General features: G+C 36.2%; 1 protein-coding gene across 1 annotated transcript; it reads left to right on the top strand.

The window, feature by feature from the left end:
* Positions 1-453: 453 nt before the first annotated feature.
* Positions 454-16,936, top strand: NME8 (NME/NM23 family member 8). Its single transcript, XM_086468331.1, has 15 exons — positions 454-486; positions 581-638; positions 1,510-1,616; positions 2,688-2,759; positions 3,796-3,912; positions 4,507-4,573; positions 6,142-6,221; positions 7,800-7,892; positions 10,351-10,508; positions 11,824-12,002; positions 13,110-13,254; positions 13,963-14,070; positions 14,825-14,976; positions 15,969-16,113; positions 16,714-16,936. Exons 1-15 carry the CDS (start codon positions 454-456, stop codon positions 16,934-16,936), a joined length of 1,737 nt encoding a protein of 578 aa, XP_086324457.1.
* Positions 16,937-22,531: the final 5,595 nt, after the last annotated feature.

The raw sequence follows: 22,531 nt of genomic DNA, 5'->3' as shown, positions 1-22,531 counted from the left end.
TCATTGCTTTTCAAGTACTGCAGAAGTTAGAAGCCTGATGTGATGTCATTAGAGTTGAAGCTCTTTAATCAATATTTTTCTGAAATGATCTACTGCTAAAGCAGCTGTCATCCCATCCAAGGTCCCTGTGGCCATTCTGAATACAGTAATTATAAGTTTGAAGAATTGCTGAGGCTGAAAAATTTTGGAGACCCTCACAGATTAAGAAACTAAATTTTATTCTGTTTCCTGTGCTATGTGGGTTTTGCAAATAAGTTGCATATTACTCCACAGCATTCTGACATGGGGTGTTAACTGCCATTGTTGTAGGAGCTTCAGTTGAGTTAATTTTTGAGGGAATCAGAAGGCAGTGCTGAGTTCAGAACCATATAAATCAGTTCTACGCGTCACATTCTTTTAAAAAACTGTTAAATGTGCTTCGTATTTTGATATATTTCTTATAATCACAGGGAAATGGCAGGCAAGAAGAAAGAAATCCAGCTCCAGGTATAAATCCTAATTACTTGAACAGTTTTAGAGATGAATAGATTTTTTTTTCTGCCTTTTTAAGATGTGAAAATGTCAATTCATTTTATTTCAGGCCATAATAACCAGTCAAAACCAGTGGGGTGAAATGTTGCTGACAAAAGGTGTAGTAGGTACTAACTGTTACTATTTTCTGTTTAATCTCTCATGAAGACAGGTACAGTTTTTCATAATTATATTTAATAGATACTTGTCATAAATCTAGAAGACTGGTACTATATTATCTTTAAAGAAAGTTTATATTAATATATTTATAAATGTATATATTGTGTTTATGAATACACACTGTCTTCTATGACAGAAAAATACTTTTAATAAGTCATATTATCCATTATTTTATTCACTGTTTTACACTGATGTTTAGAAAATACCTTTCCAATATGGTATTCTGTACAGTAGAGGGTTGGACACTTTTGTGGAAGTTTTTCACTAAAATCATGTACAGACTAAATTAATTCTGTACAGTTGTACTTAGCAGTTAATTGGTCTGCATTCTTGAGAGTGCATGTTCTATGATGTGTATTATCCCGTTTTCAGTTCTCTCAGTCCAATAACAATTTCTCCTAGGTCTCCTAGGGATTGTGTTTGGGTAGGAGGAACAAATCTGTAATGGGGTCATATCTACAGAGGGAGGTAAAAATTCTGTAGAATAAAGATTTAGATAAAAATTAAAATCAACAGTGGGAAAAGAAAAAGAATAATTAAAAGGAAAAGGAATATGTGAGAAGTGTAGCTGTTGGGATTAATCATCTCAAACAGTATTGTGAAGTAGTTTGTTGATGTCAGAAGTAATTGAAATAAAAGAGGAAACTGTGATGCATCCACTGAATAAATTGATGTGTTCATAATGCATTCAATGACTAAAAGAGAACTGAAAGTTGCATGTGAACACCTTCCCAGTACTGTTCCAACACACCTATGAATATGTCTCATTTTATAAGTTCCACAAGTCAGCTGTTTGTAATTCCAAACTATTACATTTAGTAATAGATGTGTATCAGGCTTGGTGTGGTCCTTGCAAAGCTGTGGTGAATTTATTCAGAAGGCTGAAGAACGAGTTTGGTGAAGACGATGTGTTGCATTTTGCAGTGGTAAGGATGTAAATTCTGTATGGAAGTTTATTTACATTTTATTTTAAATGTAAATACACTTTAAATGTATCTTTTATCTGTCTGCATATACAGAGCTTTCATTTTACTGTCCTTATAGCAAGCCATCATAATTTTGGCCTGGTTGTCTCTTCTGCATATCTCCTTATAGGACTTTGTTTTGAGGTAGATCGGAAATAGTAATAAATATGGAATGAGCTGTAATAGAAAGGGAGCTGATATCCCACAGCTTTTTTTTGCCTTGATGAGACTGCAGAAACATTCAAAAGCCAGACTACCTGATTTTAAGTTTTGAGCCTCTACATTATGGATTATCATTTACAGTTCTTACACCCCTAAAAAATGCTTTTACACTTTTTCTCTGAATATTCCTTTGTATTTCATTTTTAAAAGAACAAAAAGGGAAAATTGAAAAATAAATTTTCACTAAGCTGTAGTATTAGAAATATTCCTCTACACCAGTAGTATAGAACAGGAGTTATATATCATATTTAAAGTAGATAAATTTGTTTCACAGATTCAGTTCCTCCCAGATGTTGACCAAGCTCACCCTTTTTCATGTTACTGAAAAATTTCAAGTGCCTGATCAAAGCATTTTTGCAGAAAATACGTGTATTGTTTACACACAAAAAAGCAGGCAGTTACGTTTGGAGGCAATCTCAAGTGCTTTCATAGAGTTGACCACATGTCACAAAGAACTTAATACAATCGATAATCACTTCCATCAAGACTTCATGGACTACTTCCTAGTTTATGTATGTTATTATAACCTACATGGGAAAACAGTACTAGGATAAGGTATTTTTCCATGATTAGCTGCTGTAATACAAAGGGAGACCAGCCCCATGGTACCAAAACCGTTCTTTCTTCATCACCAGCAAGTGCCATAAGGACTGCTAGTTGTATTTAAGACTGCAGTTTGAGTGTGTAACATCAAGGTATGTAAGACTGCAGTTTTCTTGCGGGTAAAAAGGTTTTTATGTATATGTGTGTGTGTATGTATGTGTGTGTGCATGCACACATAAGTAAATGATCTTTTTCATCTGACTTCAGGCAGAGGCTGACAGCATTCCAACTCTGCAGCCGTTTAGGAATAAATGTGAACCTGTGTTTCTTTTTTGTGTGGTAAGTACATCACATCAGTTTCTTTTGATGTGCTGCCTTTTGCCTTAATTTTTCAGTAGATTAAAAAGAAATGTGAAGCTGTATGAATCATATCTTTACATTTTACAGCATGTAGGATCATATCAGATGTTGTTTACTTGAGGCTGTTTCCCATGCCTAAATCTGTGATTCTTAAGCACAGTTTTGTGGTGGCTGCTGCAGGTACAGCCACAGAAGATTTTTGGTAGCCACAGCTTTGGTAGTTACTTAGTGAGAAATCCATGTAAGTTTTCCAGAGTTGCCTCACATAAAGTGCTACATGTGGCTACATTGAAATCATTATTTTATGCACATTTTCCCTCAGGGAAGAAGAGTTTACATTTCCTGCCACTTTAATGTTTTTAAGATAAACAAATAAAATTTCGTTTTTCACGCCTGAGCAATTGTAACAATTAATCATATATTTATTATCTCTCACTGATAGATGCAGAAAGACCGTTCTCCTAGGACTCCGCTGTGGAACACTGCTCACTTAGGAGGCAGTGGTTTTTTTGACTTGAGGGTGCTAGGATTTTAGTTGTCACAACTACGGGCCAAAACCAAAGATACTTTCGGGACACTTTAGGTTTGAATCTGAATATTGCCAAGTGAAGTTAGCAGCATCTTTGATCACTGGTAGTTAGCTTCACTGTGGTGCTCCTGAATGTAGTAGAGCATGCACTGAAGCGTAACATAGAGAAAAAGACAGAAAATGCCATGTTATAGAAAATAAGAGCTAGTAAACTCCATATTTGCATTTGCTTCTGACTGTACTGTTAATGGTGAGACTAGAAATAAACATGGAAAAATTGCGTAGAAGGAAGGGAGGAAGGAAGAGCAGGAAAAGTTCATTCTGGACTAGTAGAGGCAGTAACAGCTTTGGTATTCCCTACAGCAGGGATAGGAAGTGGTCCTGTTAATGGAAAAAAATAGCGAAATATAGCATGTTCCAAAACTCAAGTAAACGTGTGAACTAAGTGATGCGAACTCACCAAGAATGTTATTTTGTCTTTTTCAGAATGGCAAAATTGTTGCAATAGTGAGAGGTGTAAATGCTCCTCTTATAAGGAAGAAAATAACAGAGCTAGTGCAAGAAGAAAGGGAAATTGGAGCTGGACAGAAGGAACGTGCCCCGGTACTCACGAAACAGATACTTAAATATTTTTGTTACACTTGCATGGTTTCTCTCAATGTCTGTGATAGTGGTTTTGGTAATGTTGAATTTTTCGCATTTTTTTATGTAACAGTAAAGTGACATATGTGAGGGGTTGTTTTTTTTAGAAATTTCCATTGAATGGTACTTTATAAAAACTTAAGAAATTACATATTACAGATTAGCCTGCAAGAAATGGACAGATAGACAAAATGTCACTAGCACGTTTTGGTCAACTTTTTTCTTTCAGGACTGAGTATTTTCCACATATAACTTTGTAACAGTCCATCATATGAAAGAATTAAAGACATGGGAAATAGTCATGTCTCACTGCTTATTTTGAGTTAAAATGGAGTTCAAAGAACTCTTACGCTTACAGTAAAAGGAACTTTTAACCAACTGTAACTCAGTTAAGGCAAATCAGGCTAACCCAGGGTCTTTCTTAGAATTGCTCACTTTCCAGGGTAGCAAATGTGTCCTTACATTAAGATAAAAAGTTGTAAAGATGACAGCTGTGTTTAGTGACTCTAGCTTCACATTGGTGATGTACTTTTACTCTATTTGCAATTACCTTAGGTAGATGAACTTGTTTTCATAGAAGAGAAATCATCAGAAGAGACTGTTGAGGAGACTGTACCTCAGGGTGAATATATTTGGTTTACTTCAGAAATGTTAACAGAAAGAAAAAGAACAAATATCTTTTTAGTTATTTGATTAAGAGTTGGGTATGTCCAGCACTAATAGACCTTCTTTTGATTAATAATATGAAAGGCTATGACTGAGGATATCAAACTGAGGGAAGCTTTCTTCTGTAAGGAATTAAGATATCAGACTGTCATCATTAGTATTTTCATGCCGCCTTTTGGAACCTTCAGACTTCAGATCTGCATAAAACTAGCACCTGAAAGTCGCTTCTACACACTTCTACACTAGCTATGCAGTTTTGTTGAGGTGGTGTTTGTTAACCCTTGGATGTTCTACAGGAATGCCAACATGGGGGCAACCAGAGAGGACTGGAAGAGTTAATCTGTGAAAGAACGGCATGCCTTGTGTCTCAGATTATTTTTAATTAAGTCTTTCACCAGATTAGATTTAAGAGCTAAAGAATAGACTTTACATAAGAGCATAAATCCACGATAGTAGGATAAGTTGTGTCCCTTCCCCTTCCTCTTCATGCCTTCTTTATTGTATGGTTCAAGTGACATACTTCTGACCTCAGCTTTAGCCTATTTTTTTTCTCATAAACCCACTGAGACCTAGTAGTACAGTGTTACAAATCCTTTAGCAATTATATACAGACTTCACACTAATCCTCAGAACCTAAATGTGCGACAAGATCAGGGAACAGTTTTCAGCTTGGGTTCAGCTTCAGGTTAGAGGATCCCTCAGAAGCCATAATACACTCATATTTTGTGGTAATATTTTCCTTACCACATGCAGGTGCCTGTAAGTGTTTTCTAGTATTGGAAACAAGTAGTAGTCTGGTGTTTCTGTTAGAGCTGTCATTATATTCTTCCACAGTGTTTGGGATCTCAATGAATTACATTCTAATGCTTAACTGTAAACCTCAGATTCTGCAAAGATGATGTAGTTTATATTCTTTTCTGACCACTTTCTGTCATTTTGCAGGGATCTGTATGCTATGGATGCTGTAACAGTATGTCTACAACAGGAACACCTCTTTTCTTAAACATTAGATTGTGTTAGAAGGCATGTGTTACTTCAACAGTTATTTATTGCAAATGACTTCAGCATCCACAATGCTAAGGAAACAAATATCTACTATGACACGAAATGTGTATTTTTCTGGAAATCTCCAATATTCATACAGATTTTCACTTAGTGAATTTTCCTTAGTAATATTCATTCCTTTCACATTTCTAATCTTGTACATACAGAGCTCCCTAGACAAAGTTTCTATCTTAAACTCAGTTTTTCCACCACACCTAGCAGCATGTGAACCATTTTTCCACCATATTACCCAAAACACCAGTGGTTCATCAGGAATGTGGATTCCAGGGATGGCCAAGGTTAGTCCTGCACTCCAAGATATCTTTAAGTGCTGGAGTCACTTATTTTTTGGAACTACTGTTTGGCCATCTCAATATTAAAATGGAGTAATATTTAGAGACAGCTCAATAATGGAAAATTTAGTTGTGTATTTATTTTGATGAATGTATTCATTGACATGTGATTTTTTCCCTTTTCCAGAAGAAGTAGTCAGATATTCTGTTGGGATTATAAAACCTGATGATGTCTTAGAGGGACGCGTAGAAGAAATTAAACAAAAGGTAGACAGAATTTGAAAAGATTCTTTCATCCTATTTAGCTAAAAGGCATAGTACCAAGATACAAGATTAAGAAGATCCTAATTTATGCCCAGGCTTTAGAACAAGATCTGTTAATGCTTCTCTAATAAAGATGATAAAAGCATGATAATTTTGACCTGAAATAAGATAATGTTAAGATTGATACTATTGCTTTAATATTTTATTCAGTAGATGAGGTATGAAATTGATTTGTACCATGCCAATCAGCGACACATGAAAACAGAAAAATGTCTTTTTTTTTCCTTATATTGCAATAGAAATGAGAACTAGAAAGTGTGGTGGTGAAGTTAATTCTTGACAGTGTGTGCGCAGACACATATGGCAATATATGCATGTAGACGGTGAGGCTAATTCGTGTGCTCTAGTAATTGGGCACTAATATTTGTCAGTAGTGTGATATTTGTTCCTGCAGTGAAGAACACTATTCCAGCAAATACGCAAGGGTGCATCCACAGATTCAGTATTTGTTTAAGCCATCACACAGCGAAAGAAAAATTCTTTTGCCTTGCAGGATATGATACTAAAGTAATGCTCATTTCTCACTGTTCACATTACAAAAAATGCCTCATAACACTATATATTAAGCTAAAATTATGCTAATTTTAAAAAGTGTTATGACACGGACAGTGACATTTGCAGGAAGAAAATCAGAGTGTGGAATAGGTTGTTTCTGCAATTACTCTACATTGGCCAGAAAGAAAGCAAGTTCAGTAAAGGCAAAAAAAGCAGGCAGTTCTTGAAAGCAATTTGGCTGGAGCTGAGCGGCTGCTAGCTGGCTCTGCCTTTACACTGCCTTATGAGGTGTGTACTCATGCTGTTTCCAAAGTCAGCCTTGTCAAGGCGGTCTGGAAACACTCAGCAGCATCATAGGGGCTTTTAAAGAGCAGAGCGCTGGTAAGCAGATTAATATTGGCGTATGAGCAGTACTGGGGCTGGGTAGTGCCTTTGTTGTTTAGATATCAGTATATGGTATAAACCTCATACCAGTGGACTATGAATTTTGATACAGGTCATGTAAGTGCGCAACTCTTACACATACTTGAATTTAGTGCAGTAGTGTAACTTAAGATAGATAATCATAAAATAGATTTTATTTTATTTGCTGTTTCTAAAGCCAAGTAGTTTAGCCTCATACAACAATTGTTGACAAGTACACATTTATGTTACTACTATGATTATAATACAGTTTATAACAACATTTTTAGAAGTGGTTGCATGTTAATTACTCACAATGGTTAAAACAAGTTTATTCAATGTTAAATAAAAGGAATCATTAACTACTGAATGAATACATACATTGAACTGCACTATATTTTTCACAAACATGAACTTAGTGGGCATTGTAATCCTGAATTCAGTGAAGTGCTTTGAAAAGATGGAACTTCAGTTTAGGCAAATGTAGCAGTTATATTTGAAATATTTCAGAGAATTTTAAACTTAGGATAGCTTCCAGAATCAGTCAATCTAGATTTAAAATAACACATGATTTTGTATATATCCATTTTCAAATGCCACTGACTAATAACTGAATAATTTCAGATTAGAGATGCAGGATTTGGCATTGAAGCAGCAGAGGAGAAAATGTTGACTGAAGAGCAAATCAGAGTGTTCTATGCCCAGAATAAAGAACAGGTAAAAACAAACTAAAAACCTAAACCAAAGGAACAGGTAAAACATGTCATTGTAGCTATATGTGTTTACAAACCTCTGTCTTGTGAATTTTTAGTATGTTGAAAAACTGAATTAATGTATATTTAGTACATAGAAAAAAAGTGATATTATTTCTCTTTTTTTCTTACCAACGCATACAAATATGGCTTGGTAGCAATGTAACATTCCAACTAAGTTAAGCTAAACTCCAATTAAATACCAGAAGTTTTTGTAGTTCTTTCTGTTATCAGAATGTCTATAACCCCTAGTCATGGCCCTAAACATAGGTTGTTAGGTGCTGAAATGTAGCACAAAATCAAAATCCAGTGTCATGTATATGACAGTATGTATCTTTTGACACATACTTTTCCAGCCAGAAAATAAGTGATAGTATATATTACATTCTTTCCTCTTTGCAGCTTTTATCACAGGGTAGTACTGGGAATAAGCAGATGCATAGGCAGAAAGGGAAAGCATCTCCATTGAAGTTTCTTTTTGTGGCCTTGTCCTATATTAGTGGACCGCAAATAGCTAAGGACAGATAGCAAGTTCAAGACGACAATGAAATTATGCTGGTCAGCCATAAATGGTAGTGGTCTAGCAAACTAGCACTTGGATATTGTCAAGTGCTCTGGCAGTATGATAGCTAAAGTTAACTTTACAGAAGAATCTGAATCACAAAAATGAAGCTGCTTAGACTGCCTATTTAAGATCTGCAAGAAATAGACAAAGGCTGGAATTACATGCAGACAACTCGTTCGATATTATTAGAGGGACCAACAGAAGGGATCATTGAAAGGGCTGGCATAATCAGAAGAAGAACCTGGGAAATTGTTCCTGTGGCATTCCAAATGAATGAGAGTGAGACAAGATGGTTCCTACTGAAGCCAGAGGGAATAAAGAAATCTGATAGTGATCACCAGATGGCTGCACTATGGTTTAGAAAGGAAGTAACAGGAAGAGCTTGTGAGGAATTGTAAAGAGCTTCGTTTTGGCAAAGCTGGGATTCTAGTTTAGACACAGTTTTGAAGTAGAGGTAAAAGTAAGTCATCTTCATGGGAACAACAGCCAGATTTGAGATTAGTTAGGTGTGGAGGGAGTTGTGGGAGGAACAAAAAGAAAAAACAGGCAATGTTTGATATATGGCAGCACTACCACACTGCAGCAGATCCTAGCCAACATGGACAGGGAGAATAACAAAACTACCATGAACTATCAGAAGTGGTCCGGAGGGCCGTGTGCATATTGAGAAGCTAATTATTTGCCATTCTTTAAGTGTAACTTTAGGCTGAAAAATAATTATTTTAAAGTGACAACATAGAATATAGATTCCTTTGTGCTCAGTGGGCAAAATTATTCCTGCTTTAATACTCTGCAAGCTTGCTGAAGGTCCAGAGGCTGCCTATTATAACATAATGGAGACTCAAGGCATTAGACCTTGACAATAGACCTAACTGGAAGCAGAAATTGGTTTTTTTTAATGATGAAGCTGGGTGATCCAGGACAACCAAATCTGTTTCTTCTAACATAAGCAAGTGTACTTTTGAAGACACAACAGTATAAATACTCCCTTTATGCATTGTACTAAATGTTTTTGTATTTGCATTCATTCTGTCTCTTCTGAGTTTGTTCATCTTATGAAATGCGTTAAATGTCTGCATAGATATGAGGATAATTGAAAGAAAAAAGCAATGAATTGCAAGCATACATGTGACTATTTCATCCTTGTATTATTAAAGCAAAAATGTATCATACACAATCAGGTGAGGGTGAATAGTAAAGAAAATATTTAGTCAGGTATTTAAAAGGAGAGAAGATATTTGAGGAAATTCACAATATTGAAGGAAAAGGTGACATACAAGGAAAAAAAAGATTAAAAACTTGGAACAGCTTCGAAAGTTATTTTCTGATGAAAATGTACATTTAAAAGTTTGAAGGTTGAAACTGAAGGAGTGAAAAGAACATAGCAAAGAGAATGAAGAAAAAGCCTACAGATGTCTTGCAAATATCTCAATCTTCTATATTTACACCCAGCTACATGATTTTTGGTTTCAAAAACTATGCATGGAACTGTATTGCAGTTTGTTATGTCATACTGTATGTGCTACTGCAAGCATAGTGTTTGATCACATAGAGTTTCTAGGTCATTTTCTTCACTCATCATTTGTATTTTAACCTAGAAGAATATGTGGTACTTATTTAATGTAGTTCTATGACCGCCTTTATCTCAATTAATTTTGTTTTGAACATTTTATAACATTGTTGTCTCAAATCATTGATCAAAATACTTCCCAAACAATTTAACAGGGTTTTGAGTAAAGTATGTGAATGCCATTTTAGAACAGGAATTATGAGTTACTTTGGAAAGGATGGTTGTCTCATTTCTGATGATAAACTCAAGAGTTCCTGCAATTCATAGGGGCAAAATTATGTTTTTTAGCCTGGTTTTGATGATTTTGTTCAGTTCATGATGAGTGGACCATGCCACATTTTGGCAATCAGTAAAAAAGAAGCAACTGATGCTATTCCTCACTGGAAAGAACTACGTGAATCAAGTGAGAGTGTGCCTGAGGAGCCTGAGGCTGAGAAGCCAGACAGGTAACTACCAGTGAAAATGTGTCTGTGTGATTCAGTTACAGTATTCAGAGCACACCGTAAACTGAGGCACATTCTTACAGATGCTCACATGCCCATGTGTACAGGGTCCAGGGAGCAGGCAAGAGTTCTACACTTGGTCCTTCACAGGACCACCACTAGAGATGCAATTGCCGTTCCTGTGGGGACACGAACTCCATGGTTCCTGGGGAAAGATGACAAGCAAAGGGCACTGATCTGTTGTGGTTTCTGAACTAGCCTTGAATGGGTTGTCAGACTAATGGGAACAGTGCTACACTTCAAAGCTGATGTAGTCCATGCAATTTCACTTCATACTAGTTCACCCAGACAACATGACTGCCAGCATTGCTCATTGCACTCTTGCCCATGTTCACTCCTGTGTATGCTGGGAAGCTGTCATAACGGCCCAAGGGGACACCTGAAACATACTGTTCTCCCTGAGACCACTCTGTAAAAGCCAGCAAACAACTGGGAGGGTTTTGGGTTTTGTTCTGCCTCCCTCCAAGATGCATAAAAACATTGTAAGGACTACCTGTTCACAACTGTGGTATCTTGAAATGTTTGTTTGTCTCCTACACCAAGTATTTGTAGAGATTTTTAAAGAGGGTGATAGTTGTATACACAGCATCAGACAAGAGAGAGAGTATTCACAAAAATTCAAATATTGGATCGAGTTTTGTTTAGACAAGAGATTTACTTAAAGGCACATAAATTTAAATACTTTGTTCCAAAAAAGAACTTGTCGTAATAATATTTCTGTTGATGCCTGCTGTATCCCTTTCTGCATTAATCTAGTACAACTGGGGAATATTGCATTTCCTGTAAGTGGCCAAGAGTGACTGTATTTTCACAGCTAAATAAACCTTAGACATACAGCAAGTAGCAATGAGAAGTACCTCTGTTAAAGACGATTCTGTAGTACTATCATTTTTATGATCATGCTGTAAATGAATTAAGCACAATCCTTTTATTGATCATTCATTATACACTGTACACTTGTCAGAAGTAATTCTGTCTAGTGAAACAGAGAGACTTTTGAATAAGCTAGAGGAAAATTAGAAAAGCTGCATGGCTGAGATTTCTCTTTCATTGTACATGACAATGTACTTTTTGTGAAGGTTAGTAATTCTCTTCTCAAAAACATTACTTTAGCCATGAATATGAATTTAATAAAAACTTGGTTTGGCATTCTGTTCTTGTGTTTTGCTAAACTTTAAGAAAGTACATCTTCAAGAAGTCAACTGTTAACACAATGGATGCAGTGGCTTAACTACTGTATTACTTTGTGTCTTGTTAGGCTAGAAGGAACCGTGGAAACTGAGAGTATATTAAATCTATGTGATGTGCAAGACAGTGTAGAAGATGCCAGCAGACAACTTGCCTTCTTTTTCCCAAATTTTGATATAAAGAAGTCAAACCAGAAAGTTGAAAAGACTTTGGCCTTAGTTAGACCTTGTCTCTTAAAGGAAAGACGACGTAAGTATTAATAACTACATTTTCTATCTAGAGTATATAAAAAGTCTCATATTTTGAATTTTGAAAAATCTAACTCTATTAATGAAATGTACTTAGGTTATATTGTTTCCCCAGCATTAAGTTGACAGTAATCTTTGTCAGGAAAAAAGTTACATGGTTAATGATTTTGATATATTGAGAATGTAAATGTCAATGATTTTTTGTCCCTTTGGTTGATTTTTCAAGATTGTCTTTAGGTTGTAAATTTGTATGGAATATTTCTAGAGGACCTCTCAGAGAAGCTAGCATTTTCAAAGTATAGTATAGGGGATCATACTTCCCACCATAATAAAGTAGCTGGTAATATTCTTGAATGACAGGTCCAAGGTAGATCAATGGCAAGGTGAAGAAGATCTGACCCAGGATGTTCTATGCTGCGTAAGGCAGTGCTGCACAAGGGCAGGTCTATACAGACAAGGTTTTCACAGATTAAATAAAAAAATCTACGCCATTAGCATGAAGCTCCATCCAAACAAGTTTACTTTTCTTCTCAGATATATTTGCATTTCTTCCTAGATTCTAGATAGCATTTTTATTTCTAACTTGAGAATCTCTGTATTTGAAATAACCAATACACAGAGATCTGAAAGACTAGATTTTTGACCTCTCCTTGTACATTTATTTTCTTAATTGTTATCTAGTGTATTGCTTAGAGCAGCAGTTCTACAGTCCGTGTGTACGTAATTATAGAGTCATTTTGACTTGTGCCAGATACTGCTTGCTTACACATGTGGTCTTGTAAGACTTAGTTGAATATCCACCTATTCAAAATCCTTAGACCTCCTTTTGGTGATAGTAACACATACCGTATTTCTCAGTCAGGAGTTCCTACTGAGGTTTCTGAAGTAAGAGGAAGTGTTAAGAAGGTGAGCATCAGCTTTCTGAGTGTCCAGGCAATTACTGAAGCCCTCTAGCAGTTGCTTTAAATTAGTTTTTGGTTCTTCAGTTAGGGAATTGGTTCACCTGTAAAACTTTAACATTATGATTGGAAAGTCTATGTTGTTTCTTCGCAAGTGTGCAAATTAATGAATGGATGGCAAGTTAGCATTATTTCAATACATTAAACAGATTCTATCATACAAAGAATAAAGGACGATGGCTTCAAAATAGCAATGCAGAAAGAAATAATCCTGTCTGAAGAACAAACACGTGAATTTTACAAAGAGCATGAAAATCAAGACTACTTCCCAGTCCTTCTAGAGCAGATGACCAGGTACGTTGAATGAAAAATGAGAATATGCCTCTACAAATAAGACTGAAATTTTCACAATGAATAATTAGCCTGAATAATTCATGGCTACGAGATACTCATGTATCTGAGAGTTTAGTAGAACTCAAAACAGGATCAGACAACTGCAGATAATGAGATAATTCTCAAGTATAGCAGATAAATAAATGAGGTTTTTAAAACTTACTGGCTTCTCCATATCTCTGCATGTATGATGTCGAAGTCAGCGGCCAGTTCCATTGATTTGGGTGAAACCAATTGAGCTCTGCTCTGGAAGGCTGCATTTAGGTTGTCTATAGGAGAGCTCTGAAATCTGTCCAGTCTGTGTGATGGATTCCTTGGGGAGAAAAAACAAAACAAAACATGTTTGGATATTGCCTTCATGTGAAGTTGGGATATGGCTGGGACAAAAACTTTGGAGCTGATCAGCATTTTTGTGTCTAATAATATAGACATAGCCCAATTCTGTAACATTCTTGCTGTTGTGGTAAAATTCAGTAACTTTGAAATTTAAGTTCAAGTTTAAGCCCCATTAGCTTTTATCAGACTATAGCTGTTTAAACAGAGATCGGTTTTAAAATCCTCCAATACTAGGGCTCATTTTCCTAGCCTGGACTATATGTAATCAAATCACTTTCACAAACTGCAGAGAGTTTAGTAATTTTTTTTAATGACAGTTTTCCCATTTCACAGTGGTCCAACTCTTGTACTTGCTCTAACACGAGAAAATGCTGTAGCACACTGGAGAGATTTATTAGGCCCAAAGGCTGTTGAAGTGGCTAAGAAGGAAAATCCGAACAGGTAATACTTAGAATAATAAACCATCACTTACATCTTCCAATTTACTTTTGCATTCCTCACCAAAATGAATACCACATTCCAACTAGTGGAGCTATACTGCCATCATCTGGAAACGGATATATATTTCTGCAGTTAAGCTTGTTTTAAAGTGTTGTATTACACATAGAAACTATAACTTTTTTTTTGAAAAATAATGTCTGCTAAATATAATGAAAAGCTGAGTTTAAAAAAGCATATTGAAGTGAAGGAGATCTCTTGAGTCAGAGAAAAAGTATTGGTAATATCTAACTCTCGTTAATTTTTTTTTCTTGAAATAGCACCAATATTTTTTAGAGCACATGCTTATTTTCTCAGCTTAATGAAAACTTTGCATCAGTAGAATATTTTATTTATGACTACATTTTTCCTACACATTTTAGAAATGGACATCTTAGTTTTACCTGCTTATCATACTGTTCTAAGAAACTGCTGTGGCATTATCTTACCTATTGTTGACAAAAGTGATGTTTCATTAAGAAAGAACCGGTTTTATCTTGGAAATATAAGAAAATGAGAGTTGAGAGGGAAAGTGTTCATATTTCAGGTAGTTAATTAAAAAGTTGATTGTTCTTTTTGTAGTCAATGAAGGCTTCCTACTCCTACGGTGAGATCATCAAGCACTTAAGTCGCCAGATCAACATTAATTTGCATTCACTGGGTTAAAGCTCAAAATGGCTATTCTTTTAAGTAACTTCACTCTTTTCATGTCTCTTAGTTTACATGCAAAGTATGCAGTTGACAACATACCTGTTGACCAGCTGCATGGTAGTTCTACTCCCGATGATGCTCAGAAGGAATTACAGTTCTTCTTCCCTCAGGAGCACACTTTGGCATTAATCAAACCTGTTGCTGCTAAGAAGCATAAAGGTAAATGATCTAGAAAGTATGGACTATGTCTAATGTAATTTATACAAAGTATTAGCAACGTATGCATTCTTATTCTCTGAAATATTTTTTTCCATGCAGAGAAATGCTTTTACAGGGCTTGCATCGTTCATATTGAGGTCTCAAATGTGTCATTTCCTTTGTTTAAGCTGCCTACAGCTCTTTCTTCACAAGAAGGGTGGTGAAGTGAAGTGATAGAGTTCTTAGCTAAGTTAAACTGTTTAAAAGACAGGCACTTGTGCAAACCAGCTGCCCAGCATCCTTCTAAGTCAAAGAAGAGAGAGGCTTCCCAAATTCATGTTACTTATTTCAGGCAGGTATCTTTACTGACTCAAAAGGGGTCATTGCTCAATTAGATGCATTCCCATCCTTGTTTAACTTGCCATTAGACAAAGGGAATGAGGAGGAAAGGTCCAAGTAAAAAGAACACTGTTCACAATTTGGAATCTTACCTTTAAGATTTTTGCTGCCACTTTTTTTAAACCCTATATCCAGAGCTTCTTGGCATTCTTCTTTTCTTTCCTAACAAATTTCAGTAGTCTTTCTAATGTTCATTCATTGTTGGCTTTTCTGAATCTTTCTTCCTCTACTGTAACAATTCAGATTGATTTTAGCAGGGCAGCTAAAATAGAGCATTACAACTACAGTCCACCTTCTGTCCAATGTGAGAAACAACAGTGAATGCTACTGGTATAGTTTATAACAGTCTGGGTTTGTCACCTGCATAGGGATGGATTAGTGCTATGACAATTGTTTCTGCATCTTTCAGAGGACTGTTTAAGTGTTTGTCATATCATCCATGATTTTTTGATGTTGTAAGTAGAATTTGAATAGGTATTGGTAATTTTTTTAAAAAAGCATCTAGTATTTTTTGAAACATTTAAAGTTTGTGTCTTTTTTGCATCTAAACTTTTAAATTTTTTTTGCATCTAAACTATTTCAATCAAGAATGAGTTTGCTTGTTTTTCTACTAGATGATATTATGCAAAAAGTTAAGGATGCTGGATTTACCGTCTCAAAGATTAAAGAAGAAGCTTTATCTCGTGAAATGGCTACCCAGTTTTATAAGGATCACAAAGGAAAACCATTTTTTGAACAGTTAGTGACTTGTATGACTGAGTAAGTGTCCCGTTATACAATACTGAGGTATGTAGGTATACATCAAACTTTGAATTTAGAGTGCCAACAAAACAGGCTACACCCAAAGTGGGCTAATGATTTTATATTCTGTCACTCTTTCTGGCAAGTTTAGTGGCTTCTAGCATGGAGTGCTCTTCCTTTAAAAGGAAAATTTAAAATTCTTTCCAAACTTACAGATAGTGACCATGATTTTGGATTTTTTTGGAAAAAAAAAAAAAAAGAACTAATTTCTGATGGAATCCTTGTTCTCCCCATGTAAGACAAATATCTTCCTCATAATATTGTTAGTACTGCTGTTGATAAAACAGTATGTATTGTCTTGCTTCAGAAATTATTGGGTGAGAATCTTTTTAGGACAGAAAGTCCAAATCCAAATAGCTGATCATCATAATCTTTTTTGGCTTTCAAAGACAGGATATTGTCTTAAACAAAATACTCAGAAACAAATTTTAAAATTAAAACAGTTTAACAAAATTCAGATAGCGTAGTGCTTATCATAACCATTCACGGTACATCTGAAGTGAAATTTAAGTTTGCATCTCAGAACAGTGTAAGAGCTTCCTTATATTGATTTTACAGGGGCCCATCAGTGATAATGATCTTAACAAAGGAAAATGCTGTGGAAGAGTGGAGGCAACTAATGGGTCCAACTGATCCAGAAGTGGCAAAAGAGACCTCTCCTGACTCAATTCGAGCTCAGTTTGCACAAGATATTTTGTCTAATGCTGTTCATGGATCATCCAATAGAGAACATGCACTGAAAAGCATTGAATGTGTATTTGGAGAGATTGATATAGATTGAACAATTAAGGTGCAATCCCTGAAAATTTATATTCATGTAATTAGATGCATTTATCTACTACCCAACCACCTATATTTAAGACTATATATACACACATATTTTCCTTTGTACTCTACCCATTTTTTCATCAGCTGGTTTTTTGCTATCAGCTTTGCCATATTGCAAAGCATGTCAATGTAACAAGTCATACCTGCTACAAGTTTGATGTTAGTAATGATTTCTTTACGTATGCTTAGTAGATAGTTTTTCTTGTATCACTTTAACAGATTTATGCCTTTCCAATACTTCCAGGAGTCTAAGGTGTGTATATAACTACCTTAAAAAAATAGGGTCAAGGAAGGTCATTAAAACAGTATTAATGACACATCCATACAGATTGAGTCCTCCAGTTCAGGCAGCCTGCAAAGGAGAAATGCTGAAAGGTAATGGAGGCACTGCTACAACATTGGCAAGGAGCAGCAGAAAGTGTGGGTGTGCTCCCCAAGGAAGAAGGAGCCAGGAGCCAAGCATGACTGCAGCACAGGCTGTGCCCTCACCAGCAGGGCGCAGCCCCACAGCATCCAAGCAGAACTGGGTAGCCACGTCCATCAACAATCCCAGACAGAGCAAGTAAGGAACCATTCAATGGTCCAGTCAGGAACAACAGGCAAGCAGGCCACAGACAGGCATTCCTGCAACACAGCTCAGGCAAGGATTAAACCCAGGTGTAAGCTTAAATGGGGCTCCTGGGCCTGTTGGCCAACAGTATGGGTATGCATTCCAGGTGAGACTGCTCAGGGCTATCAAGGCCTGTTGTTTCCCTCCAGGCCCTGAAAAACATTTTCATTATTTATTCATCCTTTCCCTAAACATCTTCTAACAATTACTGCCACATGTAGGGTAACAAACTAGAAGGTCATTTACAGTCCATTTACTCGATTCAAATATATCAGATGAAGTAAGATATAAAGTCAGCTCTTAGATAACAGCTATTCTTGACATATACCTCCTTGCTAAACCAGTGGATTTGTACCCTTTCTCAGTTTAACTTGGCTGGCCTTTGTGGAGAACACAAATATTCCTCTGTAGCTAATATATTCTCACTTTCGCTGTCTGAGTCTGTTGAAGGTTGAGATACTAAAGAATGGCATTCAGTTAAAGCAATTTACTTACAGCATTGATTGTAAGTGCGAAGTCCAGAAAGAATGAAGTCTTTCTCACACTTTCTTTATTGTTCCTATTGTATTTAATACAACTAGCTGTTTTAAAGAGCTTCCTGATAAATATTTTTGTTGTGATGGGGTATTTGTTATTATAGACATTCCTCCAGCAGAAGTTGGACTGAGCATCCTCCTAGCAGCCCATTTTCACCTACAGCTGCTTTACTGCAGTAAAATCAACTTGAGGGTAGCTAGCCGGTAGGAAGTTGTGATTAGTGCAGAATTTATATGTCACCTTGGTGAGGGGAGTTCTGAGAAGCATATTCAGAATTGCTGTATGTTCTTTGGCTCGTTTTTCACTTCAAAAACCCATTTAAACTTTTCTTCCTGGCATTATTTCAGCACTCTACGTCTTTTGGGCGCTGGCACATTGTACTTTAAATCAAGAAGCGGTCTCAGAAGAGGTCTGAGTAGGGCAATTTCAGATACATCAACTCAGCTCATTTCCCGAGATCTTTGCTAGAGTTAACGGCTTCTCTACTAGCAGGGCAAACGCAATGTTGAAAGTTTAGATGGGATTATTCTTTGACAGGAACAGAAATGCTGAAATCAGCAAAATGTGTTTATGTCTTACTAAGAGTTCCTGAAACTTCTGATGGAAGTTCACAATCACAGTGCTTCATAGGTATCATACACAGGTTTTAGGTATGGTGGATCATTTATTGCACTGGTCTTAGAACTTTCACTTAGCTGTAGGAGTGCAATAGCTCTGACTGTTTAAGTGTGATATAATTTTACATACTGAGTTATTGCTTCTTTAACCATCATTCTTCATCCTCCATTACATCACTCTTAATCAATATAGCATTTTTTTCAGTTTGGTTTAACTCTTAGATGTTGAAGGATTCCATTTATTTGGGTTCATAATTAATGTGTGTCAATTATGATCCCTGTGTTATGCTTGGTTAAAATGGTCCAGTAGATTACATTGAAATATTACACATAGGTCTATGACAGGTTTTCTTCATGTAAATATCCAAACCCAAATTGAAATGTGGGAATAGTTAATTTGTTAATGATTATTTTCTTCTTCTAAATATGTTCTCGATCTTAATGTCCTTTAGCAGCTTTGGAAAGCAGGAATTTATTTCAGAACAATAAAAATGTTTCAGCTGATGAAGAGATTCAGATTCACGAAGGTTTTACATCTTTGAGATACAGACTTCTGTAGGATTATCAAAATATGCATTCAAAAGCATGGCAATTTAAATACTGTCAATATTGAGATTACTTTGTCTCTTTAAAAGTTTCACTCAACACTTAGGTATTGTACACATAATTTAGACTGCCATCTACTCTTCTTCAAATTTTATATTACTGTGACATAGACATGGATACAATTTTTAAGAATTTGAGCACTCATGGTGGGATCGGCAAGCATTTGCATTTATGGAGTCAGAAGGAATGTGTTCCAACATAAACTCCATTGAGTCTCACAGATGCAAATCTTCTTGCAATTAAATTTACACAACTCATCTGCCTACAAATCTTACAGAAAGTCTGACTCTGTCCTTTTATCTCATATCTAAATGCCAGATCAAAAGAGCATGTGACCTTCACGACTGTTAATTTAGAAAATATCTCGTGGTTCAGCATAGAATTAGGTGGTGCAGAGATGTGATGAAAATTCTTCCAACACTAACCAAAGATAACATAATTATTCTTCTGATTTTTGTCCCAGCAGGAGAGAAATGGAACCACAGGGCATGTTTATTTGTACAACAGACCACATAATTCCTTGTTTAGGAACATTAATGAAATCATAATCTGACACTATGACTACATTAAAGATCTGTTTCAGTTTATGATAAACAAGCTGGTTCTAAATCTCAAAACAATATTTAAGAAGAATTATTATGTCCCATTGTAGTGAGTGTTTGGACTGAATTACTGCATAATAAAATAAGAGAAGTGGGGAAAAACCTTTTTCCGCGCCAAGAAGATGGAGTCAATCAGCTTGTGGTTGTGTACTGCTGCAGTTTTTCCTTTGCTCTGACTGCTGAATGAGCTACACTGGCAAGTCAGACCTTCTAAGTATCTATTCACTTTATTCACAATTCTTTGTGATTTGTTTTCTGATTACCTTTCTCAGAGGATATATACTGATGTGCTCTGAGTATCTACAAACTAAAGTTTTCATCATTCTGTAACCACGAGATATTAAAATACTTCGGGTGTCGGTCTGTTTGGGTCATCTCTTGGTCACTCTGGTGCATCATCCGTTAACCTTCTATCTGTAACACAGACTGTCTGACATATTTAAGGTAGTTTTGGGTTTTGATCTCCGTATTCATATCTGGAGAAAAGGAGCGTGTCCTCCCTTCCAGATGTTTTCCTTTATGCTTATTGCCGTACTGGTTTATCCACAAGCCTTTTGGCAGCAACAATGGGAGCCAGTCTGATATTAGTAGGTTACCCGGGAGCACCTGAATTTACTGTGCATTTAACAAGAAAGTTCAAAATCCTGGGTCACTCTTTACAATAGCAAGAAGTCTACAGGAGTCTGGTGCATCCCATTTCATGCCAAAATTACGGCATGGGATAGCTTGTAGGATTATAGACTATAACCTAGAGGTTTTTGCATTGACATCACCGATTCAAATTATGCTTTTTTCAGTACAAATTGAAGCTATTGACATCTGACAGGGATTCTGTGATCTATATGAAATAATTGCAATGATTTTAGCCAGGTTCTCAGAACAATAGTAACCACCTTGCAGAAAGCTAGTCCATGCAACTGATTTTAGTGCTGTCTTTAATATTCTGAGATAATAAGGATCAAGAAGATTAAACACCTTCCAATAAGGCTTGTGTTTCATTTCAGAGATGTTACAGGAAATATAGTGTTAGCAGTTGAAACTGAATGTAGTTTTTCCACAGAACCTTGACTAGGTCTAATTAGAAGTAATGCACCACTGTAGAAATTATTAACTTGCAAGTTAATGTTTTTTTGCTATAAATAGAAATGTAATTTTGAATGTTTGTTGACCCATATTGATGGATTTATGTTTATTTACAAAATTACTTGGAGCTGATGTGGTTTACCAGAAAAGTCTGGTTGAGGAAACATTTTCAGATGTGCATTTACATTTAAATACTAAGCACAACAAAAAGGGTGTGTTGGTCGTGCGTAAATGGAGTAAATATTTTTTCAGGTTTCATTCATTTGGAATCTAGGTTACAATGCTGGATAAAATAATTAAAATAATATTTTGGACTGGCAAATCTTCTTGTTGTTTGTACAGGAAGTATCTCTCAGTTATATGCAATGGCTGGACAAAAGTAACGAGTTGCAACACAGAATTGAATTAAAGTGACCGGGTCAGCCGCATCTTGTTGGAGGGGGGTTTATGGGGTTTTTTTAAATGTGGTTCATAAAAGAGGTTCATTTGCATTTATAGTGAAAATATATATTCTAAAATGGCACCAATTATTCCCAATTAGAGTAAATATTTTTTCAGGTTTCATTCTTTTGGAACTGAAGTTAGAACATTTGGTGAAAATATTCAATGGCACTTCTTACTAAACCGGGCACATGTGTGTGGGAGGTAGTAAGAAACGGACTAGAAACATCTGTTCGGTGTTCCAGGCAATTTTTATTTTATATGAAAAAAATGCCAAACCCCGCAGTCGGACGGCAGCTGTAACACTGAGGAAAAAACATTCAACACTTCAAGTTTTGGCCTGTTAATTTTTCAGCTGTAGGTAGGTAGAGTAATTATGCTCCGCCATCGGAGAGCTATTTGCCCACTCTGCTAATTCGAGGTTTCATGACTCCATGCTGGGGTGCACTAACACAGCAATGACTACACCGGGCCACAGATGTGCACGGGGAGAGGCGAGTCTGACTTTTTGGCACACGCCGAGGAGCAGAAGTGGTGAGTGGGCCGTGCAGGAGGCTGCATTTTCCAGCTCGAACAGCCCTCACGGCTCCACTGTCTGTTTCACCCATTCACAAGGGAAGGGCAGTGGGTTGGATTCTGGGTCTGGATTCAGCCAGCATTTGATATCACAGTGAGTTAATAATTGTAAGGGGTTTTCAAGATAGAGTGACATATTATTGTTGAATGGTGTTGACCCATGGCTTCTTAAAAAGTAGAAAAAAATGGATTTGGGAAAACACGCTACCTTACTAATTCATCCCCCCTGTCTGCACATCTGTTCTTTGTATTAGGATATCCCCTGCTTTTGTGGTATTGCCTTCTTCCATATTTTTACCATATCAGAATAAAAGTTAGCATAAAGCATACAAAAAGATGTCAAGGCGTTTGGAATCACTGGGCTCAGTGCACTGAAGTTTATTCCAACATACTGGAAGAAGGGTCAATCTAATGATGGTGACTAACAGAAGGAATGGTGACGATTCTCTGGAGAAACTAATTTTTACATTTTTTTT

Source organism: Leptosomus discolor, chromosome 7 (genome assembly GCF_034619465.1).
Source record: "Leptosomus discolor isolate bLepDis1 chromosome 7, bLepDis1.hap2, whole genome shotgun sequence".
Taxonomy (NCBI): Eukaryota; Metazoa; Chordata; class Aves; order Leptosomiformes; family Leptosomidae; genus Leptosomus; species Leptosomus discolor.
The sequence above is the reverse complement of the archived record's forward strand: the minus strand, read 5'-3'. Positions and strand labels throughout refer to the sequence as shown.

Bases quoted from the DNA above. Each gene is read 5' to 3' on its own strand.
- NME8 (XM_086468331.1), top strand. From the start codon at position 454: ATGGCAGGCAAGAAGAAAGAAATCCAGCTCCAG. The intron at 10,509-11,823 runs GTAACTACCAGT...GTGTCTTGTTAG, and splicing joins GAGGCTGAGAAGCCAGACAG to GCTAGAAGGAACCGTGGAAA. The intron at 14,071-14,824 runs GTAATACTTAGA...CATGTCTCTTAG, and splicing joins AAGAAGGAAAATCCGAACAG to TTTACATGCAAAGTATGCAG.